Source organism: Haliotis rufescens, unplaced genomic scaffold (genome assembly GCF_023055435.1).
Source record: "Haliotis rufescens isolate VD_foot unplaced genomic scaffold, xgHalRufe1.0.p SCAF_5, whole genome shotgun sequence".
Classification (NCBI taxonomy): Eukaryota; Metazoa; Mollusca; class Gastropoda; order Lepetellida; family Haliotidae; genus Haliotis; species Haliotis rufescens.
In genome coordinates, this window is record NW_025964223.1 from 32,097,489 (window position 1) to 32,120,263 (window position 22,775).

General features: G+C 40.4%; 1 protein-coding gene across 1 annotated transcript; it reads right to left on the reverse strand.

Moving 5' to 3' along the window:
* Window positions 1-414: 414 nt before the first annotated feature.
* Window positions 415-1,713, reverse strand: LOC124114854. Its single transcript, XM_046475643.2, has one exon. The coding sequence runs from the start codon at window positions 1,711-1,713 to the stop codon at window positions 415-417; it is 1,299 nt and encodes a 432-aa protein (XP_046331599.2).
* Between the last annotated feature and the right edge of the window lie 21,062 nt (window positions 1,714-22,775).

Here is a 22,775-nt window from a genome sequence, read left to right on the forward strand (position 1 = left end):
GTTGTGGCCATTGAAATCTCCCATGATAATGCAGGGTTGAGGGAGTTGGTCATAGAGGGCCTGTAAATCTGATTGACGTAGAGAAGATGATGGCGGAATATAAAGTGAACACAAAGTGAACACAATATGCAGCGTAACACGTACTGCAACTGCCTGAAGAGGGGTATTCAGTGGAACATCGCTATGAATGGTTTTTCGACGCACCAAAATAGAAGATCCTCCAGTAGCCTTCTCACCAGGAGGAGAGAAGCAATGGTAGGAATCATAATTTCTGAAATCAAATTTGTCTGTAGATTTTAGGTATGTTTCTTGCAAACATAATGCTGATGGATTGTAATCCTGAGTTAAAAGTTGTAAATCATTAAAATTGTTTCTGAGTCCTCTACAGTTCCATTGTACAATATTGGAAGACATTTATCTATTTGGAAGTTTAATTGGGGATCTACCCCGCCCTTTCTTTAAGGGTGACAAGCTATGTGCCCCCTGATGGCTGCTGTCAGACACATCCATGTCTTCGAGAGATCCAAACTTGTTGAATATTTGGATCTTGTTGTCTGATCCTTTTGATACCCTGCCACTTAGATACTTTTTTGATGATTCTGATTTGGGTTTGTTTTTGTTTTTGACTACCTGTTTTACACTTTTTTCTGATTGCAGTGTTGGAGGCAACTGAGATGGTGATTGGTCGTGAGAAGTTTGTGAACTGGCGGTTTCTAATATGATTGTGGAATCCGCAGATAGAGAAATCACTTCAGGAGCATCCGTTTTGGTCCAGGTGTAGTCCGTTTGACATCCAACAGCTACGCATGAAACACCTTGTTTTACACGTTGAGGAGCAGGTTGTGAGATTGGTCTGGAAACGGCTACGGAGTAAGAACCGCGAGGAGACTGTTCTTCATCAATAACAATCTTCTTTGCATCTGGAAATGAAATATTTCTTTCGTGTTTCAATTTTACAATTTTTGATTCACGTTTGAAAGTTGGACATTCTTTGGACGAGGAAAAATGGTTTCCGCCACAGCTGACACAGAGAGGATCTTTGTTACAATCGGCACTGTCCACACAGTTGCCAGCACATCTATGACAAACAGGTTGTTTGACACATGTTCTTGAACCATGACCATACTGCTCACACTTGTAGCATCGCAGTGGGTTAGGGATGTACATATCAACATTGATGTTACAATAACCTGCTCTGATTGAGGTTGGGATTTTTGGGAGACCGAAAGTGAAGAGGTATGTATTGGTCTTAATGACCTCACCATTCCTCTTTGATGAAAATCGTTTCACAGATGTGACATTTTGGTTGTGTAGTTCTTCCAAAATTTCATCCTCGGTCATATCAGCAAGGAAACGACCTCTATCTCTCACTATACCTTTGCTGCTGTTCAGGGACCTGTGAGGGGACACCACAACAGGAACATTGGCAAGGGACTTAATTGAAAGAAGGCAAATGGCTTGCTTGTGTCGCCTACATTTTATCAACAAGCATCCACTGCATAGTCTTTTGGCATCCTCAACATCCCCTGCTATACCTTGTACGGCCTTTTCAACGGCAAACGGGTTGAGTTTGAGAGGAGTGCCATCCAAAGTAGAGATTACCAGGAATCTGGGCCAGTTTTCGAATGTTATAGTTGGTGTCCTCAGACTATCATTCTCATTATCGAAACATTCATGCGATTCATGAGATCGTTTTTTTTGTGGGGGTTCCATGGTAGTAGTAATTGTGATTCACTCTCTTGGGTCCCCACCCACCATGGAGTGTCAACAAGGACAATGCCATATGCCTGTGGGCCTCCGACAGGCGACACCAAGGATACCAAGAGAGTATACTCAAGCAGAAACATCATATAAAATGTTCCACCAGATTGGCCCATGAGCCACCGCCTTCTGGGCATTGGGACTCTAGGCAAATATAGAAATGTTTCAGTTATAGTTAACAGTACATTTCAAAAGTCTACACATGTATGAGTGTAATAATATATCACTGTACAGTTTATCAAATAACTTGAGAATAAAATTGATCAAGTCAAAAGCATGAAATATATTTCCTGACATACGGTCCAAAAATGTGCAAATGAAATTAAATGCACAGGGCTCGACATGACCAGCCGATTGATAGGACCGGGCCCATCCTACCACCCGTCTAGGCGAAGTAAGGGTCGAAGTGGTATATTGGGCAAAGGAACGCTATTCCTGGAACCAGTGCCCTCAACCACCAGACTCCCGTCCTCCGCCGACACAGGGACGCAACCCACGGCAAACAGGTTGCCCATTTTAGTCGCCTCATACGACCAGCAATGGGAGGCTGTGGAAATATTCTGCCCCGGTTCCACACGGGGGAAGATCGAAAAGCGTTACCCAGCACTCACCACGTGGAGGTTGCTCTTCACGAGTGCCTTGAAGGATGATGATAGTGGGAGTTAAAACTCTCACCTTAAAAAACATCCAAATTATTGAAGCTGGTAGAACTGTAGAACTGCAGCACCTTAAGGAATGATGGAGCGAAGATCAAACGAGGAAGATTTAACATTAATTTTACCATCCAAAAGAGAGTCTGTTAGACTCTGAAAGATAAACTCATTCTTTTTAACACTTTTAGCCATACGTTTAAGACTAAAGTGATCCTTGTGGTCATTTGCAATAACTTAAGCAAACTGGTGTCTATAAAAACGAAAGTCAGGGATCTTGACTTGAACTGGTTCATTATAAAGTATATTACCAGTAACCGTATCTAAAGTCTTTAAAGAAAATGCTGTAATAAAGCTAAGTATACAGGATGTAAGTAGTGAGTGAGTGAGTGAGTTAAGTTTTAAGTCACATGGGCAATATTTCAGCCATAACGTGACTAAATCAAGTTATATATTAATACATAGTGACAATAAAATCCGTCGACAAAGGACAGTAAAAACACTAGACTATCACAGATGTAGATTGTAAAACTAGCATATCAGAATAAAATTCATAACAATTCAGAACAGTACACAATAAAAATGGGCTTTAGATCACCAATAGCCAAAGGTAGGTCACCATACTAGGTACCATGGGGACTTACGATACTTCTGCTACCTACATGGTAACCCAGCAGGATTTACACCATCGCTCTGGCTACTGGTGATTGTCAGCAAGTTTAAGCCAAATCTGTTAAAAACAACAAGAATTCTACAATTAAAAACATGGAAAATGAAAAATACTTTGAATGAAATAGGACTTATGTACCCTCTCAGGGGGACAATTATTTTACGCTACTTCAACCCCCTTTGAAGGTACAGCCACTAACAATCTAAGTTATATGATCATTTTACCAAATTAAAAGCGCATACTTTTTACAATACATATCAATATTTATCAATCAGTTCTATTTCTTTTAAAAAAGCAATAATTAAATGAGAACTTACCTTAAAAAGATCCTTCATAGATGAAACCTGGAAATAATTGTCCCTTGTGATGGAAAAATCAACACAGTCAAGCAGGACATGCTTGACTGTGATTCTCTCATCACAAGGGATACAAAATGGAGGATCCTCACCTTTTAACAAATATTCATGAGTATAACGAGAATGGCCAATACGACATCGCCTTAATACGACTTCTTCAAATCTGGACTGACAGCCCAAGTAGGTATAACCGATATCTGCTTTAATTGCATGTAATTTATTTATACCCACTTGAGTGTCCCACTTCTTCTGCATTAGGTCTTTGATATAGGATCTAATAACAGGTTTATAGTCACTGTATGGTAGGAGAAGTGGTGTCACAGATTTGTTGAGAGCTGCCTTTGCTGCAGCATCAGCCATAGTGTTACCCGTGATTCCAACATGACTGGGCAACCAGCAAAAGACGATGTCGTATTGGCCAGTAGCAAGGTCATTATACAATTCTAAAATATCTAAAATGAATTGATGATGTGAAGAGCTAGATTTGATTGCCTGTAGACACGATAATGAATCTGAAAAGATGATGAACCGATTACAACTGTACTGTTTTTGGATATATTCCAAAGCAGTTAATATGGCTTTGGCTTCAGCGGTGAAAATTGAGCTATGGTCTGGTAAACGAGATGAGACGGTTTTGGATCCAATGACAGCAGCACTGGAGACGGTGCTGCCGTCCTTGGATCCATCTGTAAAAATGGAACGGTGGGATTCGTATTTAGCTCTAACTTGTAAATATTCTTGCTGATATACTAATTGATTGGTGTCTTGTTTTGTAAATTGTGTAAGAGTCAAGTCCACCTCCGGTCTGATAAGTTGCCAAGGAGGGTTAGACAGAAGCCTGAAAGGAGAAATATTATCTAAATCAATATGTGCAGCTGTAATGTGGGGTTTAATCCGAATGCCTAGTGGTGGGACCAGCTTAGGCTTACTATGATAAAGGTCTTCGTAAAGGGGTTGAAATATACAGTTATATGCAGGGTTTAACGGGTTAGAACGTAATTTTGCAATATATTGAAGCGATAATTTGATACGCCGCTGCTTTAACGATGGTTCATCAGCTTCTACATATAAACTATCTACAGGAGACGTTCGAAATGCGCCAAGACATAGTCTTAGGCCCTGATGGTGAATGGAATCTAATTTTTGTAAATTGCTCTTACAGGCTCCACCATAAACGATGGAGCCATAATCTAATTTAGAGCGGATCAGAGACCTATACAAGTGTAGGAGAGTTGACTGATCACCTCCCCACTTCGTGTTGGCAACAACTTTCAACAAATCTAGAGCCTTCAGGCATTTAGTTTTAAGATAGTTAATATGCGGCTTAAAAGTTAAATGGTGATCGAAAATGAGACCCAGGAACTTGGCCTCTTCTACAACCTTGATAGGTGTGCCATGTAAAAATAGTTCTGGATCTTTGTGGTGCTTGTATTTCCTACAAAAATGAATACAATTGGTCTTAGCTTTTGAAAACCTAAAACCATTTTCAAGACACCATTTTTCGATTTTGTTGAGACATAGCTGTAACTGTCTCTCGATGGTACGCATATTTTTTCCACGACATGAAATATTAAAATCGTCCACAAAAAGTGAACCAGCAATGGAATCATTTAAAACTTTTGACAAACTGTTAATTTTTATACTGAATAAAGTGACAGACAAAATACTGCCTTGTGGGACACCCTGATCCTGATTATAATGATCAGACAGGGTTGTACCCACTCGGACTTGAAATTGCCTGTCTGTTAAAAACTGGGATATAAAATGAGGCAAACGGCCTCTTAATCCAAAATCATGAAGATCTTTTAAAATACCATGTTTCCATGTTGTATCGTAAGCTTTTTCTAAATCGAAAAAGATCGATACAGCATGTTGTCTATTTACAATGGAATTTTTAATGAACGATTCTAAACGCACTAAATGATCGATAGTACTTCTATTCTTCCGGAAACCACATTGTATATTGGAAAGAAGATTATTTGTTTCCAAGTACCACACTAATCGATTATTTACCATGCGTTCCATCGTTTTACAAACACAGCTAGTTAGTGAGATAGGTCGGTAATTTGATGGATCAGAATGATCCCGCCCAGGTTTGGGTATTGGTATAACAATGGCATTATGCCATGAAGGTGGAAACGTCCCAGATGTCCAAATGTCATCAAATATAGTCAACAAAGTTTCAAGGCATGATTCGGGCAAGTGTTTCAGTAGCTGATAATGAATATTATCAGCACCTGCTGCTGTATCATGAGCTTGCCCTAAGGCAGTATATAGCTCATGTAGTGAAAATACCTCATTGTAATCTTCACCATTATCAGATGTAAAATTTACATTTTTCTTTTCCTGTTGGAGCTGATATTTTTGAAATTCAGGAACGTAATTTGATGAAGACGAATGTTGAGATAACGTTTTCCCAAGGCTATTGGCAATATCAGACTTATTCGTTAGCAAAGTATCGCCATCCTTTAGATGGTTTACTGTAGAATTTGATCCCTTGCCTTTGATCTTTTTGATCATGTTCCATACCTTGGACATGGGGGTACGAGAGCTAATTTTTGAGACATAATTCTGCCAGGATTGACGTTTATTTTGTTTGAATAGACGTCTCGCCTTAGCATTTGAAATCTTGACGATGTTCAAGTTATGGACAGTAGGATGTTTACGGAAGTATTTCTCCGCCTTCTTACGACATTTCCTAGCGTGTTTGCAAGTGTCATCAAACCACGGTTTACGAACACGTGGGTTGATCGAGGACTTAGGTATTGATTCATCAGCAATTTCATTCAGTAGATCTGAGAACAACTGAATTGGGTCAGTAACATTCTGAAAAGACGTAGGTAGTAATTTATCTTTGCATAAAGATTGAAATAAAAGCCAATCAGCCTTCCCAAAATTCCATCGAGGTGAAGGTGGATCATCAGCGGGATTAATTGGTTTAAGCACCGTGGGGAAATGGTCACTCCCACATAGGTCATCATGGACGGACCATGAGAATTCATTCAACAAAACTGAATCCGTCAAAGACAGATCTAATGATGAATACGTACCAGTTGCAGGGTGTAAGTAGGTGTCCGAGTCATCGTTAAAGATGCAGAGGTCATTATCAGAAACAAAATCCTCAATGACTTTACCCTTTTGATTAATGATAGAACCTCCCCATAAAGGATTATGACCATTTAGATCACCCATGATGAGACAGGGCTTTGGGAGCTGGTCGTACAGTTTTTGTAGATCATTACGCCGAAGATTTGAAGATGGAGGAATGTATAAGGAGCAAAGTGTGAAGGCAATAGGCAGTGTAAGTCTAACTGCAACTGCTTGCAAATTCGTGTCAAGCGGAACAGGACTGTGAACAACGCCCCGCCGCACCAAAATAGAAGCACCTCCAGTAGCTTTATCTCCCGGAGGAGAGAAGGAATGATACGAACTATACTGCCTTAAATCAAATTTATCTGTATTTTTTAGGTACGTCTCTTGTAAAGAAATTGCTGATGGACTTAAATCTGTTGTTAATAATTGCAGTTCGTTAAAATTGTGCCTAAGTCCTCTGCAATTCCATTGAAATATATTTGAATGGGTCATGGCGGTTCTATAGGAGATCGCTCACGTGAACGGGAAGAGGAGTCACCACTCATGGAAGATGGAGTAACATCCATCTCGAGAGGATCAAAGAAGTTCTGAACATCGACAGATGTTTCAGTAAGAGTAGGGATCTTAGTTGTAATTTTCTTGTTATGTTTCTTCTTTTCTTTCTTGGGTATGTCAGTTGATGGTTTAATACTTGCCGGTTTTTCAGGAGTTGGTTTAGTTGGGGCCATAACCTGAGTCACAACCTGAGATGCTGAAGAGATGTCACATGATTGACTATCAGAATCATTGGTCTGACTCTCTGACGTTGTAACCACAGGCACAGGGTGTTCAGAGTGTGCCCATGTCAAGTCAGTTTGACATTCTATTGATCTTGTGGTAGAAGGTCGAGAGACAGCAGCAGCATAAGTTTGCACTGATGGAGGTGACCGGCTGGCAATGACTTTTTTAGCTTCCTGAAAAGAAATGTTGTTTTGACATTTGACTGTCAAGATATCTTTTTCATGTTGCCAAAGAGGACATGATTTTGAAGAGGCAACATGTTTACCCTTACAATTCACACATTTGGGGTCAGCAGAACAATCTGAGGCGTCATGATGTGCACCACAACGGTGACAAACACTCGGCCGATCGCATGATTTGGAACCGTGTCCAAACTTCTGACACTTGTAACATCGGAGTGGATTGGGGACATACACCTCCACTCCGATGTTAAAATAGCCTGCCTTGATAGATTGCGGTATGGTCGACAGTGAAAAAGTGAACAAATACGTATTTGTTGGGACAATGTTATCTCCATCCTTTCTTGTGAAACGTTTCACGGAAGTGACATGTTGATCAATGAGTTCATCAAGAATTTCCTCTTCTGTCATTTCTGCCAGACAACGGGCTCTGTCGCGGATGATGCCTCGACTTGAGTTCAACGTTCTGTGGGCAGAGACAGCAACATCAGTGTTGGCGAATGTAGTACATCTCAAAAGATTGATAGCTTGCTGTCTCCGTGCACACTCTACCAAAAGAGAGCCGCTCCGGAGCCGTGAAACATTCTTGACTTCACCACAAATACCTGCAATGGCTTTAGATATGGCAAAAGGATTAATTTTCAACGGTAGTTGATTTCGTGATTCAACTACTATAAATCGAGCCCAAGAATTAGAATTTTGTGAAACGGAAACATCATCATCAGACGATAAAATCTCAGCTTCGAGACGTCTCTTCTTTTCATTTCGGTTTGAACCAGAAGGATTGTGAGCCATGATGAAATGAATGTATTCAGCACCCCTGCTCCCCACCCACCATGGAGTGCTACAAAGAGCGATGTTTTCCTGCACCGGATCTCCAACATGCAAACATCAGGGATACAGAGGTGTTATACTCCAGTAAGAACAACATGAATAGCTGTATTTGTCTAACAAATAAAATGTCAGGCTGGTTCGGCCCATGGCAAGAAATTGAAGACATACAGAACTCAGAGGTCGAAAGTACCAGATTGGCCCATGAGCCACCGCCTTCTGGCGTAAGACTCTAGGCAAATTAGTCAATCCAAAATTGAGAACATACACAAGGTATGCATGGCCAAGACCAAAATATACATTATAATACAACACAGATGTGCATATACAATATTACGCACAGGGCCTGGCATGACCAGCCGATTGATAAGACCGGGCCCATCTTACCACCCGTCTAGGCGAAGTAAGGGTCGAAGTAGTGTGTTGGGCAAAGGAACACAGTTCCAGGAACCAGTGCCCTCAACTACCAGACTCCCGTCCTCCGCCGACACAGGGACGCAACCCACGGCAAACAGGTTGCCCATTTTAGTCGCCTCATACGACCAGCAATGGGAGGCTGTGGAAATATTCTGCCCCGGTTCCACACGGGGGAAGAGCGATTAGCGTTACCCAGCACTCACCACGAGGAGGTTGCTCTTCACGAGTGCCTTGAAGGATGATGATAGTGGGAGTTAAAACTCTCACCTTAAAAAACATCCAAATTATTGAAGCTGGTAGAACTGTAGAACTGCAGCACCTTAAGGAATGATGGAGCGAAGATCAAACGAGGAAGATTTAACATTAATTTTACCATCCAAAAGAGAGTCTGTTAGACTCTGAAAGATAAACTCATTCTTTTTAACACTTTTAGCCATACGTTTAAGACTAAAGTGATCCTTGTGGTCATTTGCAATAACTTAAGCAAACTGGTGTCTATAAAAACGAAAGTCAGGGATCTTGACTTGAACTGGTTCATTATAAAGTATATTACCAGTAACCGTATCTAAAGTCTTTAAAGAAAATGCTGTAATAAAGCTAAGTATACAGGATGTAAGTAGGTGATATCCTGGTGGGCAAGGTTTTGACATGTTCCCAGATGAGCAGGAAAGATGAGGATTTTTGTTGAGATAGAACACAAGCATGGTAGTGTTATCATCCAAAAGGAACAACCGCTGATGATTCTAGATGTCAACGCACATGTTGATGGGGAATAATTTTTTGGGCTCTTGTGGGAATCAAGGACAAAACCATGATGTTGCTCTGGACATGGGACATATGGGCATGATGAACCGACACAGCTCAGGGGATAACAATTAAGGCAATACATGTCATACTATAAATAACAGTAATTAACGGGAAGTGATATGGTAGCCCTGGATGACTGACAGTCAATATACAACGAAATGTTGTTTAGGATTAACAACAGGGATTAGCGTCTTACAAATAATGGCAATTAAGTTATGGTGACATATGCATGTCATGGCTACAGGGTATTAGCCTTTGGAATCAAATGTTCTTCAGACAATGGTTATCCCAGATCAGTCGCTATGACAGTGTGTTATAATTGTGGAGAGGTTGGTCATATGGCATCTGTGTGTAAGAAATGGCCAAAACCACAAGGTAAATCCGGTGTAGCTAGTGTTGTGATTCAGGAAACTGTGGGTCAGTTGATACGGGACATAGTTACAGAAAGTGTTGGAGCAAATGTAGAGTTAGAACCTCAGAGTGTCTTGGGTTCTCAGGTTGATTTGGTAATAAGTGAAGCGAGTGCGGGGGTATGGAGGATGATACTGGAATGACTTCAGGCTTAATGAGTGGTATGTGCAATTCTATGCCTGTTTGTCCAGAGAAGATAGGTGGACATGTGGTGAATGTCTTGCGAGACACAGACTGTAGTGGGGTCATTGTCCAGCTCTCTGGTAGGTAAGGGTGACATAGTGAACGAGCTCCAGAAGTGTGTCATGGCTGATGGTAGATCCATTATTGTTCAAGTAGCTTGGGTTACTTTGAATTCACTTTATTACACAGGTACTGTTATGGCGGCATGTATGGAGACCACCTTGTTTGATGTTATTCTAGGGAATATCACAGGTGTTAGGGGCCCCAGACGTCCACTGTTGACTTAAGAAGTTGTAGCTGAGGGTGTTGAGTCTGTTGCAGCTGTAGAGCTTAGACGACAAATGAGGACAAGAGAGGAGGGCATGAAACCGATGAAGACTTTTCAGACAGTTGGTATGACGCTTAGTACATGAGTTAGTTGAGAAGCAGAAGCAGAGTGAGTGAGTGAGTTAAAGCTTTACGTCACATCGGCAATATTTCAGCCATATCGTGACGAGAACATTTAATATACTGACATGAGAATAAAACACCTGTCATCGACGGACAGTAGAACAACTAGCATATCACAGTTTATAAGTAAAACTAGTTTAGAACAATTAAAAGAATAACCTATTATTCAACAATACATTATAAAAATCGGGCTAGAGATCGCCAGCAACCAAAGTGAGGCCACCTAACTGGGGCCCGTGGGGACTTACAATACTTCTGCTACCTGCATGGCTCCCCAGCAGGATTTACACCATCCCTTAAGTAGCTGGCGATGGTACGCAATTAAGCCATAATTAAAACAAAACAAATATACTACGTTTAAAAACAGTGGTATGAATAAGCAGAAGCAGAAGAGTGATGTTAGCCTTGATAAGGCTAGAAAGGTATTAGATGAAGGGAAAGAACGTCGGAGGATATGGAGGGTATGAATACATTCGAACAGGGGACAATAGGGCTCCTGTCATCCAGGCAGTTGTACCGTTAGATTTGCGGTCAGAGGTGATGAAAGTGTGTCACGAGTCTGTGATGGCAGGTCATATGGGAGTGAAGAGAACTCTTGATAGAGCAACATCTCAGTTTTATTAGCCAGGCATACATGGTGACGTCAGGCGGCATTGCATGTCTTGTGATGTTAGTCAGAAGACTACTTCAAAGGCAAAATTGGTAGAGTTCCGTTAGGACAGATGGCTTTAATTTCAACTCCATTTGAGAGAATTGCTGTTGATATTATTGATCCATTATTTCCGGTTACTGATAGAAGCAATCGATATGTCCTCACGGTGGTAGCTTACACAGCTCATTATCCAGAGGCAGTCCCTCTTCCCAGAATTGAGACAGAATATGTAGCTGAGGCAACATTGGAGATATTTTGTCAAGTGGGCTTTCTAAGGAGATGTTATCAGATATAAGTGCGCAGTTCACTTCAGCTGTTATGAAAGAGGTGAGCCAGTTATTGTCACTTAAACAACTTACCACCACTCCATACCATCTCATGTGAAACGGTTTAATAGAAAGACGGCACTTTGAAAACCATGTTAAATTAGTTGAGTACAGAACAACCCCGTGATTGGGACCGTTATTTGCCGCCCTAAGTGTTTGCTTACCGGGAGGTTTTTCGGGAAAGTCTGGTTTTTTCTCCTTTTGAGTTGTTATATGGTAGAAAGGTAAGAGGTCCAGTTCAAGTTCTAAGGGAGTTATGGACGAAGGATATCCATAATACCAGTATGTCTAAGATCTTCAGCATAGGCTAAAAGAAACTTTAGAGGTTGCACATCATTCGCTGAAGTAGGTGTCCGGGAGTTACAGAAAGTGTTACAATTCAAAGATGAAGGCCAGGCGGATGAAACCAGGTGTTAGTTTTACTTCCTACTAGTCAGAACAAGTTGCTTTTGCAATGGAAAGGACCATTTGCTGTTGGGGATACGTTTGGTGTAGGAAATTATCGGGTGAGAGTTGGAGAGTTATATATATATAGGCTACCATTATCGACGGAGATACTATTTCTCCAGATGCCAAGAAGCTTACTGCCATCATCGAGTTGTCCAGACCGACCAGCAAGAAGCAGCTACGAGCTTTGATTTGGGTTAACCGGCTATTACAGGTGATTCATCCCGAACTTTGCAGCCTTGCAGCACCTTTAACGGACTTAACTAAGAAGGATTAGTCAAATACAACCAGATTTGTACAAAACATTTTTGCTGAGGACAGACGCCTCAGATGTAGGCATAGGTGCAGTAATGTTACAAGAGGAAGACAGCAAAACGTTTCCTGTTATGTGTGTCAGCAGGAAATTGTTTGATAGGGAAAAGGCTTATTCTGCAATTTAGAATGAGTGTTTGGCTATTGTGTAGAGCATACAGAAGCTAAGTCGATTTCTGTATGGGATAGAGTTCCTGCTTGAGAGAGATCATCAACCATTAGTTTGGATGTCAAAGGCTAAATTGGCAAACGGATGAGTGATGAGGTGGGCCTGAGCTTCACCATCTTCCCAGGGCAAGGGAGTTAACGAACTTTAAAAGTCAAGTTTCCAACCTTGCCGAACTAGGCTGGAATTCCTGAGCTCGATCGTAGCGCCACCAGTGGCTATTACGAGTTATGGCCCTTCTATGCCTCTCCTATGGACCAATTAGATTCTGACTCTCGTATCACTTGCATTTGTTTCAAACAAAACGGTGGCGCCCAGTCAGGACGATCTGATCGATAATCAATATCTATATTGTGATAAAACGAGTCTTACACCGTGATTAAAAACATGAAAAGATTTAGAAAATATCTGTTGACAACGAGCTAGCGGTGCACATGTTTTGCAAATCCTGCACTCGACCGAAATCTGCATGACACTTTACGAAGCGGACTTCGATTTTGATGCGCGATTTTGATTGGACTATGCATAGACTCGTTAGTCCAGCCAAAATCTAACTCCATAATACCAGCCTAGTTCGGCAAGGGTGGAAACTGGACTTTTATAGTCAGTTAACTCACTTGCCTCGGGAAGATGGAGCTTTACAATCGTACAGGTTTTTTTATACAGGCGCTCAAGGGTGTTGAGAATGATGGGCAGACCTCCTGAGTGGATGTCCACCACAAGTGGGTAGTTTTCTTTTCCCGAATTGGATCTTGTACTTGTAATGACAGTGTGTAACACTTACTTGGGAAAGGAGGTATTGCCAAGATCATAATGTCGTTTTAATTTGGTTTGACTGCATGTTTGGGTTGTGTGCTGGAGAAGGGTCTAACAAGAGTGGTTGAACTGTAAGTGATTATGAGAGTGAAGTTATGTAAGCTGGTTGAATTGAGTGGACATGCTTGCATGCTTTGCTTGATTTGTACAAGTCAAGTCAAGTCAAGTCATTTATTCCGTATAAATGGCCATGAGGCCAACATGTGTAAAATGGGACAATATAATGAGACCGCGCCACTAACATGATTCTATTTTCTTTCACAATACATTCATATTATTTCTTATTTTAAAGACTTTATCGAGGAAAATACAGAGCTTAAGTAACTTATCATAAATAACCATGTTCAACAAGTTGATAAATTTGTACATATTTGGTTTATAATAATAATAAGTTGGAAGATATTTAACAAGTAAATGGTTATAAGCCGGACATACCCGCACGACGTGGAGTTCATCTTCAACTTGTGCGTTCCAATAATGACAAGATGTATCTGGTGTTAGGTACTTTCATAAGAAGAATTTACACTGAAACCATGAATATTACAAGGTAGCTTTGTCAGGCATCTCCGTAAACCTGCATTGTTGATAAATAAGTATTTCTCGGGATTGTAGTCATGTTTAATCATTGAGTAGAATTTGAAGTATCTTGATATGGATATTTCATGGCTCCACTCTTGGAAATATACATCTTTACATCGTTGCCGAAATAATTCTAAGAAATAGTTTCTGTTATCAATTGACTGGGCTACCCACACATAACCAAAACCATATTTGCAAAGCAGTTTCCGTACTTTCGAGACCCAGTTTTCATCACCCGATTCGTCTAATCTTTTTAACATTTCATAACACTTCTTGGTGTATCTGTGTGTTGGTTGACGGAGAAGCCTGATCCAAAATGCAAGTAATCTGACATTTGCAAATAAATATAGCGGATAACGCCCGCACTCAGCTAAAACAGCTAATTTTACCATCAAATAGTTTGAAGGCAGCATTAACCGGTAGGTTTTTAAATCTATACATAAAGCGTTTGATTCGGAATACTGCTTTTTCAGCCAGTTGGGATAATGTCTCACACGCTTTCGTAAACATGTTCCTGCAATAGAAGACAATATCTAGATATTTATAATATGACGTTACTTCTATTTTTTCCCCATTTATAAAACATTTCTCATATTTAGATAAGGTCCCACCTTTTTGAAAACTACAAATTTCGTTTTCTTAGAATTTATTTTTAATCCCCATTTCTCACAGTAGGTGCTTAAAATATCTGTTTTCTTTTGAAGATTTAAAACAGTATCTGCAAATATTGCTACATCATGTGCGAAAAGCAGTATAGACAACGCTTTAAGAGATTCATCAATAAATATGCCACCGGTATCGGATGTTAATATATCATTTACAAGTTCATCAATGTACATTATAAAAAGTACCGGTGACAATATGCACCCCTGTCGCACTCCACATGCTGTATTAAATACATTAGTCATGGTTTGCTTATTGTACCTTACAGATGCTTTTACATTCTGATATATGCCATTTAGCAAATTATATACTTTTCCATGGATTCCTCTTTGTAATAACAAATACATCAATTTATTCCTGTCAAAAGAGTCAAATGCTTTATAAAAGTCCACAAATATGCAGTAAAATATCCCTCTTCTTTCTTATATACTTATGAATTACTGAATGTAAGATAAAGGCTTGATCACTGGTGGTAAAACCTTCCCTAAAGCCCGCCTGCGCTTCAGAAATACGATCTTGTGTATCTATCCAGAATTTAATTCTATCATTTATGATAGTTAAAAACACTTTACTGATGACGTCAAGTATTGCTATTCCTCTATAGTTTCCTGGGTCAGTTTTAGCTCTTATAAAGAGGTACTCTTAACCCTACATTCCAAGATGATGGAAATGATCCGGTTTCAAGGATTTTATTAAATAACTTATTCAAAAACGGTAGAATAATAGTGCATACTTCTTTAAAGGCTTCGGCAGGAATACCATCTTCCCCTGGTGCCTTGTCTTTTTTTAGACTCTTTATCGCCCGTAAAATTTCCTGCTCTGTAATAATGGACGCCAATTCATTATCACTTTCACTACAATATTTACACTCCTCAATATTGTGGTCAGAGAAAGTCAATTACATGATCGTTAAACTCAGTATTGGATCTCATTTCTGGGTTAAGAAATTGTTTAAAGTATTCATATCCTGTCTCTCATCCGGAGTATTTTGAGAGTAGCCCTTAATAGTTTTCCAGAATATAGTGCAATTTTTATCTTTAGCGGCGTCAATAATATCCTCAAGTATCATTTTTTCATATCTTATCTTTTTGTCATTACAAACTCTTTGTCAAAAATATACCTTGATGCTAAGAAAGAATTCCAATGTACGGTGTTGTTTGTCTTCCTAAATTTATTTAGTAGCTTATATTTGTATTTCTTAAGTTGTTGGCATTCACTGTCAAACCACTTGGGTTGTTCTTTGTATGTTCTGTTCCTACTGTTTACAGTCATGTTTCGTGGGTATATATTCATGACAGCATTAAAACAGTCACCAAACAAGGAGTTGATTTGTTCTACTGCAACATCAATATCCACATCAATAACGTTATGGAATTTTTGTGAATACTCATCAACAATATTTAGGAAATACTGATTGAACTCACCACGACCTGCCGGTCTCCACGTAAACCTCTCCACGCGGTGAGCACATGAGCGTGCATCCCGTGGCTGAACTGGGTCACGTGACCTAGCAGTGTCGCACGATAAATTTACTGTCATCGGAAGATGATCTGATTCAGTTGCGGTTAAATATCAAAGTTAATTACTTTTCCAAACAAAGAGGTAGAAACTATACAAAATAATCTATGACTATTTCCTTGAGTACAAATATAAGTATAATCTCCATTTTTATCAATATCTACCCTTCCATTTAAGACATGCAGTTGTCTCCCTTATCATTTATAACTTCATTTTTGGATATTCTCTGTATATCAAAATAATTATTATCATATTCAAATTCATCAAGTGGAAGATGAGACACGTCATCATTTTCAGTGTAACATTGTTCTAAACCTATTCTAGCGTTCATATCCCCCAGCGGTACATATGAGGTTCCTGGGTGTTCTGTTAGTAAGATATGTAATCTTCTATCCAACAAGTCCATACCCTTGAGGTGTTCACTCGGAGAAGCAGATGCTTCAGAGTTGGTGACGTACACAAAACCAAATATAACTGGTGAGGAGTAGACACTACACAAGTAAAAGATAGAGTCTGTCCAGTCAGCATGTAGTCTGGTGAAGGTGTTGACAATCGACTTAGCGATGTATACGGCAACACCTCCGCTGTCGGAAGCATTTTTTGCCCAAGTCTCTAAGAAACATATCATACCATAATTTGAAAAAAATGTTAATGCATTTTTATCTGGTTTTAGTTTCGAGTATAACCCATTTACATTCCATGTAAACATTTTCAATGATCTCAATACATTTACTGGATGTTCATAATAGGTATGGCTATTTGTACTTAACTTTGATTTAGTGAAACTATTTGCTCGGCCTCGGCCCCCCTGCTAAGTCTCCCGCTCACTGTCACTCGCTACATCCGGAGTAGAAGAGTCATGTCGTCTGCTACCAACTCTGTGGTCTCCAGTGAGGATGTTGACCGGTGGAGTATCGTCGGGACGTCTACGCTTTCCTATTTTGACATAAGATTTGTTATTCCAATCATATGCATATACATCGCCATTGACGATCAGTTTGTTGTAGGAGATGTAACAGTCGTCACCGTGATCTCAATACTGCTTCACATACTCCCCTAGCTGTCTCCTCGTGTCTCTCACGGTTTGGATGCAGTCAGGGGATACTCTATAGGTTTTGTTGTTATGTAAAGTGTATCTCGCTGTCTGGCTTATCATTTCTCTGTCTTTGAAGGAAGAGAGCTTTACAATTATCGGACGAGGTTGCCTTTTAGTTGGTAGCCTGTGCGCTCTCTCTATCTGAATGTTCTTTACATCATTCTCATTCATATTTAGCTCAGATTTCATAAAGTGTCTGACCTTATCTTCTGAACAAGTCCAGTTGTCGTTTCTGTCCTCATCCTTAACACCAAAAATTAACAAATTGTTCCTCCGAGACTGGGCTTCGAGTTTTTCTAGTTTATCTGACATGAGAATCTTTTCATCTTCTAGTCCCTCAATTATTATACCCCCGTTTACGAACTAACTCGGGGGTATATAGCGTTCCGTCTGTCCGTCCTTCCGTCCGTCCTTCCGTCCGTCCTTCCGTCCGAGCTTTTGTACGGCCCATAACTTTTTAACCATGCACCCTAGCTTCACCAAACTTGCTACACACATTTACCACAATGAGTACTTGTGCCTTTTGCGAGTTTGAAGATTCTGAAATTTTTAATTATTGCTGTTTCCATGGAAACATTAAGTAAACTTAAACTTTTAGGCTGGGTGTTTTGTACGGCCTATATCTTTTTAACTATGCACCCTAGCTTCACCAAACTTTCTACACACATTAACCACAATGATTGCTTGTGCCTTTTGCTAGTTTGAAGAATTTTTTCATTTTTGCTGTTTTCATGGAAACATGATGGAATTTAGAAATTTTGATGACTGGTTTTGTATACCTAATATATTTTCAAAAATTGTTTCCACACATGTAGATCATCATAAGTATCTGTGCTTTGTGATAGTTTGAATTTATGAATTCTTAACCATATCTGTTAAGGCTAGATGGAAATTATTAATTTATTGCTTTTCTTTTATGATATTGTTCCATTTTTTATGTGTTTTTATATCAACAATTTTTGGTCCTTTTGATAATTCTCCTTATGTAACTCCTCAATCAAATTTTTATTCAAATGTGTTCATGGTGATCTACTTCCTCGCAGTGAACACTGGTAACATGGGAGATTGGGGGTGGGGGGGGTGGGGGGCATTAAAATCAGTTAGAAATATGTAATATTTCATTAATTAACAAACTATTTACTATTTGTTGTTGACAAACGGGGATAACGGGGGTATGTGAGCTTTGCTCACTTCTTTCTTGTTTTTCACATGTTATCCTGCTCAGACCTCATGGACTCTAATGCGGATTCGAATTTGTCAAACTTACTGTTTAAATTTGATAGCTGTTGGCGTTGAGCGTGTCGTCTGTCCCGGCCACTGCAGCATATTAATTACCTCGGCTTGTCTACAACCTGTACACCCGTGTAAGAAAGCGACAGTCTGCTCTGGGTCTGACGTGTACGGGGACCCGGATTTAGCTCCACGTTACGGCTTTCGATGAGCATAATGCCGATAACTTGCAAAATTTGCAATTGTTGTTTCCAAAAGCAACATGAAAGTGATAAACCACATGTAAACTTCATTTTAGTCCTATTTGGAAGGATGTTAAGGCCAATACGCACACGCCAGAGTTGAATATCTACTCCCATGATTTCAAACGTGACCACACTTCACCATTACAGGTGGCGACATCCTGTACATGTAACCATCATGCAATTTGGGCAATTTAAATCATAATTTTGGGCAGTCACTGAAGAAACGTTGACCAGGTTGGACTGTGTGTCTCGACTGTGTGTCGTGGTTAGACCTTGGGGTTTGTGTGATATCCCTTGCTTCAGCTGCGTGAGTGTTATACTTTTACTGATTATATTGACTGTACCTTTTATGTCATCTTGAATAATTTGTCAATATATGCAGTATGTCATTTGAGATTGGGCACTCGTGAAGAGCAACCACTTCGTGGTGAGTGCTGGGTAACGCTAATAGCTCTTCCCCCGTGTGGAACCGGGGTAGAATTTGTCCACAGCACCCCATTGCTGGTCGTAAAAGGCGACCGAATTGGGCAACCAGTTTGCCGTGGGTTGCGCCCCTGTGTCGGTGGAGGACGGGATTCTGGTGGTTGAGGGCACTGGAACCAGAAACAGGTGTTCCTTTTGCCCAATACACCACTTTGACCCTTACTTCACCTAGACGGTTGGTAGAACGGGCCCGGTTCTATCAATTGGCTGGTCATGACAAGCCCTGTGCATAGAATTATTTCTGCACATCTTTGATATTTCAAAAATGTAATATTTTGGACTTTGAATAAACTACTTATTGATATACTAAATTGCCGAGAGTCGGATGCCAGAAGGCGGTGGCTCATGGGCCAATCTGGTGATAGACCTCTGAATTCTGTGTTTCTTGGGAATAGTGTTATGGACCGAAACAGCCTGACACTTCTTCTTTTGGATCTCATAGCTATTCAAGTCGATATTTACTAGAGTATAACAACTCTGTAACCCTGGTGTTGCAGGCTGGTTTCCACTGCGACAATGTCTTTGTTGACACTCGGTGGCGGGTGGGGAGCAGAAGTGCTGAACCATATTATCCCACCATGTATCACTCACTCACTTCTGGTTCTAGCAAGACAAACAAACGTCGAACATACAGAGTCAACTTCGTCAGATGATGAAGTTTTGTCTGAAGTTAAGGATGCTTGGCCTCGGTTTATAGTTATATCCTCTTCCGATGGACTTCCATTGAAATTAAATCCGTTCGCTATCTCCAAGGGCATGCAAAGTGCCTGCGGAGAAGTGAAGAATGTAACGCGCCTTCGGACTGGTTCAATTCTAGTAGAATGTGCAAGGAGGCAGCAATCTGTCAATCTGCTGGGTTTACAGCAGTTTGTTAATACTCAGGTTGTTGTTTCCGTGCACAAGACACTGAACTCAAGCAGAGGCATTGTCAGAGACCTAGCTCGCTGTCTTTCCGATATGAGCGAGGAAGAGATTGCTGCTGAACTGAAAAACCAAGGAGTCACCAATGTTAAACGCTTCACAAGGAAAACACAAGAAGGAAACATTGTTAATACTCAAACTTACTTTTTCAGCTTCCCCCTACCCAGAATCCCAAATTCAATAAAAGCTGGTTACTTCAACATTGGAGTGGAGGTTTATGTACCTCATCCACTTCTATGTTTCAAATATCAATAGTTTGGTCATGGAGCCAAATTCTGTCGTGGTAAGGTGGTCGTGTGCTGCCGTTGCAGTGGAGCTTATGACACATCAGAATGCACGAGTGACATGAAATGTTCCAACTGTGGCGGTGAACATATGCCTTCCTCCAAGTCATGTCCAACTTTTGTATTTGAGTCCAAAATCTTGAAAATAAAACATACAAAAAATATCACCTACCCAGAAGCGAAAAAATTAGTACAATCTGCAGCTCCAACTCCCGTAAAAACATACTCAGCAGCAATTTCTTCCCCAACTCCAGTTCCTAAACCATCTACTGTCTCTATGTCATGTCAAACCGACATCTCGTGGATCAAGGATGAACATGTTATCCTTGACGCTTTGATTCCAAACTCCAATAGTGATCCACTGATTGCCACAGCTTCCTTTCAGACGGAACCAGAAACAGTATCCGACAGTCAACCAGCGGGCGTAGCTCACTTAACAAAAAGCGATAAAAAAGAAACTTCGTAGAACCCAGCACATGGAAATGCCTTCTATTACAACGTCTGTTGAGGTTCATGACCCCTATGCACCTCTGGAGATGGATGTCAACCCCCACACAGCCAGTCCATGGGAGTGGACATTCCTCTTGCTCAAGATCACCTGTTGAGCCGCCTTGAGCAGCTCAAGTAAAATAACTCAATGGAATTGCAGAGGACTGCGGAACAATTATAATGATATTCATATATTACTACAAGATTTTAAGCCATCAGCACTATGTATTCAGGAAACATATTTGAAAACTACAGATCACATTGACATAAGAGGTTATACTTCCTACAATTTCTTTTCACCCCCGGGAGCAAAAGCCACTGGATGTTCTTCAGTGTTGGTAAAGCAGGATGTTCTCCACAGTCCAGTTCCTCTTAATACCCCTCTTCAAGCTATTGCGGTTCGTGTTACTTTGCACATTGTCTTCACTTTGTGCTCTCTTTATGTTCCTCTGTCATCTTCTATTCAGCTTACTGATCTCCAAGCCCTCGGTGACCAACTAACAAAGCCCTGCGTCATCATGGGTGATTTAAATGGGCATAATCCCTTATGGGGCAGCGCGCACACAAACACTAAAGGAAAGCTGCTGGAAGATTTTATGTCAAATAATGATTTATGTATTTTTAATGATAATTCCAAAACATATCTGCATCCTGGTACACGGACAAACTCGTTCATTGATTTGTCAATTTCTGATTCAGATTTGCTTGATGAGTTTAGGTGGTTGGTCCACAATGACCTCTTAGGAAGTGACCATTTCCCAACCATATTAGAGACTGTGACCCCATCTGATGCTCCTCCATCATCACGATGGAATTTCCATCAGGCTAACTGGCCTTTGTATGAAGCTCTTTGTGCAAACCAACTTAAACCCCCGATTTGTTTCTTGTTGTTCCTGACCCTATAAAATGTTTCGCTGATACACTCCATAACAGTCCTCTGCAAATCCACACATCCGTAAACCATGGTTTAATGATACTTGCAAACAGGCTAGGAAGGCACGGAAGAAGGCTGAGAATTATTTCTGTCGTCCTCCTATGGTTCATAATTCAAATAAATTCAAAATCATAAATGCCAAGGCACGACGTACATTTAAACCAAATAAACGCATGTCTTGGCAAGCTTACGTTTTGAAACTAACTTTACGTACCCCGATATCCAAGGTATGGAACATGATTAAAAAAATCAAAAGTAAGGAATCAAAATCTGGTATCCACCATCTTCAAAATGGGAATGAATTGTTGACTGATAAATCAGTATTGCTTATAAACTTGGTGAAACTTTAGCTAAACATTCTTCCTCATCTAACTAAACTGACGTCCAAAAGAAACTTTACCAACTGAAAATATAAATTTCAGACAAAGTATTTATTTTTTTCGATGAAGTCTATCTAAAGGGGCCGTCACACCATGACGTTCTGGTCAACGTTCTCTGAACATTTCAATCGTTCAATTTTTGAGCGTTTTAGAATGAGGATGACACATCTGGCGTGTGATTAACGTGTGCCTAACGCATGACTAGCGTGTGTCTAACGCACGAGAAGCGTGTAACAGCGACCAAGTAAGACCAAGTAAGAAAACCATTATTGTGTGCTAACGTGCCACTGGCGCGCGACGAACGATTTGTCAACATTAGACGAGCGTGTTGAGCGTGTGACTAACGTGTGAATAACGACAGAATAGCGTCTTGCTGGCGTGTTATTTTTACGGTCGAACGGGTACAAAACGCTGGAAATTTCATAGTGAATTCAGTTGTTCTTGTGAGTTTAAACAGTCAGCACCATGCCGCCAAGACGAAAAAAGGGTGGGGTGGGGGCTTCTGCTACTAGCGCTGCAAGTAAGAAGAATGCAAAGCCTCTTTCACTAGCAATGTCTTCGTACGAAGAAGAACACCAGGAGGAAGAGCACATCCGAGAAGTAACGCACCATGTGACACCCCCTGAAGACCCTAAACACCCTGAAA

Bases quoted from the DNA above. Each gene is read 5' to 3' on its own strand.
- LOC124114854 (XM_046475643.2), bottom strand. From the start codon at position 1,713: ATGGAACCCCCACAAAAAAAACGATCTCATGAATCGCATGAATGTTTC.